This window comes from Asparagus officinalis, chromosome 2, assembly GCF_001876935.1.
Source record: "Asparagus officinalis chromosome 2, Aspof.V1, whole genome shotgun sequence".
NCBI classification, from domain to species: domain Eukaryota; kingdom Viridiplantae; phylum Streptophyta; class Magnoliopsida; order Asparagales; family Asparagaceae; genus Asparagus; species Asparagus officinalis.
Genome location: NC_033795.1, coordinates 37478724 through 37484897, shown reverse-complemented (window position 1 = coordinate 37484897; position 6174 = coordinate 37478724). Strand labels below are relative to the sequence as shown.

The 6174-nt window shown below is 35.2% G+C and overlaps 1 protein-coding gene across 6 annotated transcripts in view; it reads right to left on the bottom strand.

Annotated features, from left to right (window-relative positions):
• LOC109830666 (F-box protein SKIP24) overlaps positions 3664–6174 on the bottom strand; it is a 6046-nt gene continuing 3535 nt past the window's right edge. For 2 of the 6 annotated variants that reach the window (XM_020397997.1, XM_020397999.1), the window contains exon 6: positions 3664–4207. In XM_020397997.1, coding sequence (XP_020253586.1) covers positions 4152–4207 — 56 coding nt within the window. In that variant the 3' untranslated portion in view covers positions 3664–4151. Of the gene's footprint in view, positions 4311–6174 lie in introns of all 6 variants that reach the window. The other 4 variants (XR_002244379.1, XM_020397996.1, XM_020398001.1 and 1 more) reach the window with 4 other exon arrangements.

The window sequence follows — 6174 nt, the reverse complement described above, 5'->3', positions numbered from 1 at the left end:
AGCTAACTTTACCTTCAGCCATTGCGATAGGTTCTACAGCTCTGGCACTGGTACTCGCTTCCTTTAATTTCTCTAAAAGAAGATAACGCGCAGAAACCATTAAAGGAGGAATGCACTCCGATTCACACATCTCTCGGAATTGCCCTCCGAATGGGAAAAATACTTGTACCTGTGCTGGAATCTATTGGAGCGACTGTGGTAGGGGGCTTGAGTTGAACTCTGATCTCTCTAGCAGGCCTAGCACTGACATGCTCATTAGCTGAATAAAACCTGGCTCCTCGGTAAGCATAAGTTCGGGAGAAGAGGGTCCATATGGAATTTTTCCTTCTTCATGGTCCCCTATGAAAATAAATTGCAAAATGTGTTCAAAAAATCTAAAAATAATGCAGTGGAAGAAAGGTGAAGACGAAATATTACCTCTTTCCTCAACAGGAATATTGTGGGCCGGCTCCTCTTCCATTACTGGCAAAGGGGTACATCGTCAGTGCACGACCATCTTAGTCCTTTTTGACGGACGAACTTCTCCCAGAGTATCAGATCTCTCATGGCGATATTTTGTGCGCAACTCGGCTTTTGGAGAAACTTGAGCTTGAACTTGAGCCTAAGTTGAAGATCAAGATCTCTTTCTATGAGTAAGGGGCATTGTATCTTCTTCCTCTTCATCTCCACTAAGGACTTCCACTGTCATCTAATTGGTAGATGTTAGAACAACCTTCTCCTTCATTCTTTTTGGATCTTTCGGTGATTTAGGCAAGTTAGCATGATGGGTCCTATGAGCAACAGGTGAGCTCTCACGTTCCTTTGGAGAGAAAGAAGATGGAAGACCCGATGCACCTTCCTCATCACCACCTATAAATTCAGCATCCTCAGCCCTACCTTCCTTCCTTTTTCTCTCTTTTCTTTTCTTTTCCTTCACTTTACCTCAAAGCAAACATAGCTGAAACGTATTCAGGAGAGAAAAATGCTTTTTTTTTATCGAAAAACAGGGGTAAAACCCCGTTCATTAAAATATCAAGAATCCAAAAGATTGTTTAGTTACAAAAGTAAGACACGAACTGTGTCCAAAATGTTGGAAAATAGAAAATGAAATTTCTACTAGTAGTGATGTATAACTTTCTTCTTCCAAAGATCCATGAAGATGAAGAGAGGGCCTTGCCGTCATTCACCGTTGACACAGATTTATGGAAGAACCAAAGCCAGCCATACATGTGCATAGTAGAAATTTAATTTTCTATAGTCAACACATGAAAGATAAAGGAACAGATATATACACAACAAAAACTATAAAAAAGATGACTCAAAAAGTTCTCCATCTTCAGACACTTGCTCGAGAGAGAGGAAATTCTTCAAATCTAGCAGAGAGTTCCTTTGCCGCAACACCTCTTCCATTATCTGACCAATCATATAAGCCATAAACCGACTGATTAATAATCTTCTTGTAAGAAAAAGTAGTTTTGTCAAAAATTGATTTATTCCTACTGATCCAAATGTTCCAACAGATATATGAGAAAAAGCTACGCCAAATATAACCAACTCTACCATGAAGCTTATTAACAGTTAATAAAAGATCTTCAAAAGATGATGGTCATGGGAAAGGGAGATAGTAATTCTTGAAATGTGTCCAAACTTGTGCAGATAATGAGCAGGAGAAAAACAAATGGTCTCTGTTTTCCTGATGAAAGCCACAAAAGATACACATTGGATCTCCTGTCCATCCTTTTAGCAAAAAGAAAAAAAATGCTTATTAATGGAGGGAAATTGTCTTTTCCCCTTCGCCCCATCATAAGCACCTAAAATCAAGTGTAACCATTACTAAAAGGTGCTCAATATAAGATATGCAATATTAGTTGGAAAAGTATGTGGATTTATGATAATAAGATTCAAATTTTATATAGTATTGGTGACAGAATTGTTGCATTTGTTCTTTAATAGCTAATTTTTTGGGAATAACAATTCATCAAAAGCCTTTGAATTTTTTTAGATCATTAATGACATTTTAAATTTTAATTTCATGTTTGTAGGATAATTTATCTTCTCACGGTCAAATTTTTCATCAATGTATTTAATATAACCACAAGTTATTATTTCTAATTTAAATTATTTTTTGTTAACCTCTTCAACAATCATTTATTTAAATAATAAAATTGACAATGTTTTCTGGTACGGATGGATGCAAATTCTAATGAAATTTTATCTTAATCTTAATATAATAATTATTGGAAACTTCTTTTTTACTTTCGATAAGGATAAATTTGGTATTTCAAAAAAAATAAAAGAGACTAACCCCGTTAATCCTCCATTATCATCAAACACGAAAAGTTAAACCTTCATATTAATTATCTAATTCAAACAAAATTATATTATTTTTAACCATTCATAAAGGATTAACTAAGTTAATCCTAGGGGTGTGCAACGGTCGGTTCGGTTCGGTTTTTACCAAATTTTGAACAACCGAACCGAACCGCTTAGTCGGTTCGGTTCGGTTTTTACCAAATTTTGAACAACCGAACCGAACCGCTTATAAATCAAAACCGAACCAAACTGCTGCAAGTCGGTTCGGTGCGGTTCGGTTCGGTTTGTTCGGTTCTAACTTCATCAAACTTCTTATCAAACAATAAACTGTGTTAAAAAAAGATATCAACAAAGTAGGAGATTATGAAGCATTAAACACTGATATAATGATATTATTTTCAACCCATAATGATTCAGAAAATGAGTTTAGGGTTTGAGTCTTTGACTCTTTTGGGACGGGTCAGGTAGGGTTTGAAATCAGAATGGGTAGTATTACACTATATTCGATCGGTTCGGGTCGGTTCGGGTCGGTTCGGGTTGAAAAGTTTTCAAACCGACCCGAACCACCCCACTCATAAAACCGATTTTTTCGGATCGGTTCGGTCGGTTTTTTCGGTTTGGACCGAACCATGCTCAGCCCTAGTTAATCCTTCTCAATAACCCTCGTCTCTAAACCCCTTGCCAAATGAGGATATTTTAAAATTTAGAAGTGTGATATTTTTCACAAATAGAAATAGTTTATGATATTTTCTTTGCAAAATCCATAAATTTATACTATTGTTTATTGAAATTTACCATGGAAAAAAGATTATGTCCCATACATCATTGCTTGAGTTGAACAATGATAGGAAGTATATAGTTAACTACTGATACCTTCATTTCAAAAAATGACAAAATATACATCTTTATGAACATAAAGTCATCTTGTATAACAGCACTGCTTCGTAATCCATTAAATTTTAATTTCAAGCATTCGAGAGGATATATAATGTTGTGTTTGGGAGCTATGGAAGGAAAGGAAGGGTAGGGAGAGAAAGGAAAATTTTCAATTTTCTCTTTCCTTTTTAATTTGGGGTGTAAGATTTTAGTGTAAAATTTCCCCTCATTTCCCTCCTCTATCCTCCCTATAAAACTCCCAAATAAGGTTAAACTCATATTTCTCTTCCCCTTCCCTTCTCTACCGTCCATCCAAAGACAGCAAACACAGCATTATAATGATTGGCAAGATAAATTAAAACAAAGACCACTCTGTATGAGCCGAGTTCATTAGTAGATGAACAAGAGTGCGATCTAAAAATTGGAAGAGAGAATTGGGAGCAAGTATATATATTGAAGTGGTAACCAAGAGCTAATGAATAATGACCAACAGAATGTCCGAAACTCAACCCGAAAAACCCGTAAGTTACATTGATCATTGAGTACTTTACATGTATCACATGTACACACCACAAGCTCCAAATCACATCGTAATCGAGTAATTTACGTTTATCACATTTACGTATCAAGAGCTCAAAATATCACCACCATGGCTCCTCAATAGCAGTACAAAAACCACTGTAAGGCCTGAAAAACTACAATAATATCGCCACCTCCGCATGAGGACTAGAATAACTCTATCCAGTCAGCAGTCTAATACATCAGCATTTCCTGCACGAAGAAGAAATAAAAAAATTCGAGCAAAATGGTGGCGATGCAAAATAAAGCATGGTATGTTGCACCTTCCTCTTTATACACAACAGATAAAGAGATAATCTAGTAAATAGCAGAAAATAGAACAAGATATCTTAAATATCTTTTTACTTATTGCAAATCTCATATTCCTCTGACCAAATGACTGAATCAAAAACATCATACAAAGATCATACTGACCTGTATCTTGAAGCACTTTTTAGTTTTCTGCAATTAGCTTGCCAATCTAAATAATATCGAAAGCGAAAGTGAGAACACCAAAACCAAAAAGCATCTACACATCTCCCATAAGCCCATGACAACAAATAAATAGAAGATGAATCAGTTCCCTACAAGAACAATAATACCATTTTGAGACTAAAAATTTCATATTTCTATCTATAGTAAACAATCAAATATGAAACAGCTAACAAGCTACATTTCAACCTTAGACAAGGTCAACAATAAACCAAATGCTATGAAGCCTAGTCCATTGACAAAGCAAGGTGTTTGATTTGGAAGGTTTCAAGTTGGACTGTCAGGTTTGCTCACGCAGCATTCCAAATGCCCTTATAAATACTTATGAGAACTATTATTTGACAATTTATATTTAAGGTCTCTAGCTAGGGGTGCATTCGGTCCGGATTCCGCTCGGATCTGATGCTTACCATATTCATATCCGCTTACCCATCTCGGATACAGATATACCTCGGTAAAAAAATTTATATCCATATCCGCTAAAATCGGATATGAGAAAACTTGATAGTATTGAGAAAAATATAGTTCATGTGATACAAAAAAGTTCATTAATATGTTCATTATAACTGAAAAGTTAAGATTAGATATCTTGATCATCAAAATTAACCACAAATCCATAATCTAAGAATCGAAACTATAAAAGTTAAGATTAGATATCTTGATCATCAAAATTAACCACAAATCCATAATCTAAGAATCGAAACTATCATAAGAGTATGACTAAATCAAAATTAACCACAAATCCATAATCTAAGAATCGAAACTATCATAAGAGTATGACTAATATGTATTCACATATTTCCAACATGGATATTTCACTACAAAACCATATATGTAACTATATCCTATCGGTTATAGATTTGAGTAACCATATCCGTATCCTAACGGATACGGTTACAGATATTTCCTCGGATATGGATATGGTTTAGCACCCCTTATCTCCAGCACATAACTTCTTACATGTCTTCCTAGTTTATTTTGCAATCATGCCCGTCCACGAGAGAATAGCTAAAGGATATTAGTAATTGAAAGCATTAGATGTAAAATAAAATAAAAATCCGTATGTTTTAAATATTTTTAAGAATGTTTTTGGTGCATGAAAAGCCACATAACCATCTGTGTGGATTATAAGCTTTAGCATAAGCTTAATTCAACATTCTTGGAAATTTGGGTCTCCATCAGCATACATAATTTTTTTCATACCCGAAAGTACAATACCCTCAAATGATAGGGGGTATGCTTCATGTGGAAATGGGAATCCATTCAAAATAAAATCTCATTTCTCAAGCATATGTTCTTTCTTTACAATTTTTTTTTCCTTATGTATCTTTTGCTGTTATGATTATCACTCATCTGCCACTTGCTACCATCACAAACGCAATCGTTTTTAATGTGCTCATCACATGTGCAATCACACAACCAACACTTGCTCAAATGCCGCAATCAACACCAATGCCACTACTTGCACTTCTACCATTACAATCACTGATGCCTTCATTGAAATTGAAAACATTTAGGTTGGTATTAAACCTAAGTAAACTATGTAGCTGTAAAGATTATTTCAGGTCTTATGTGTAATTTAAACTAAAGGAGTTAAAAGACTATGTAGACTGCTTGGACCACTCTTACTTTGGAAGGGCATGCAAAGGAAAGATACTTGGCTTCTTTTGGAGTGCAAAGATAACATGGTTTCTTTTTTACTGTTTGGAAGTGCAAGAAAAGTAAGTCTGTGGAGCTGAAGCTGAAAGTAAACTAGTAGAAGTTGCTCAAAGGAGCACAAAAATAGTGTAGTTACAATACAGTATGAAATGAAGATGTCCAGGAACCGGGTGTTCACAACAGCAAATACTAGCAGTTGGAGGATGTAACGTGAATTATACAGTTTCATTTATGGTTTATGGAGGCTCACTTCATAGGCCTAAGCTCTTCCTAACTGGAAAGATTGCAAAAGTTTAG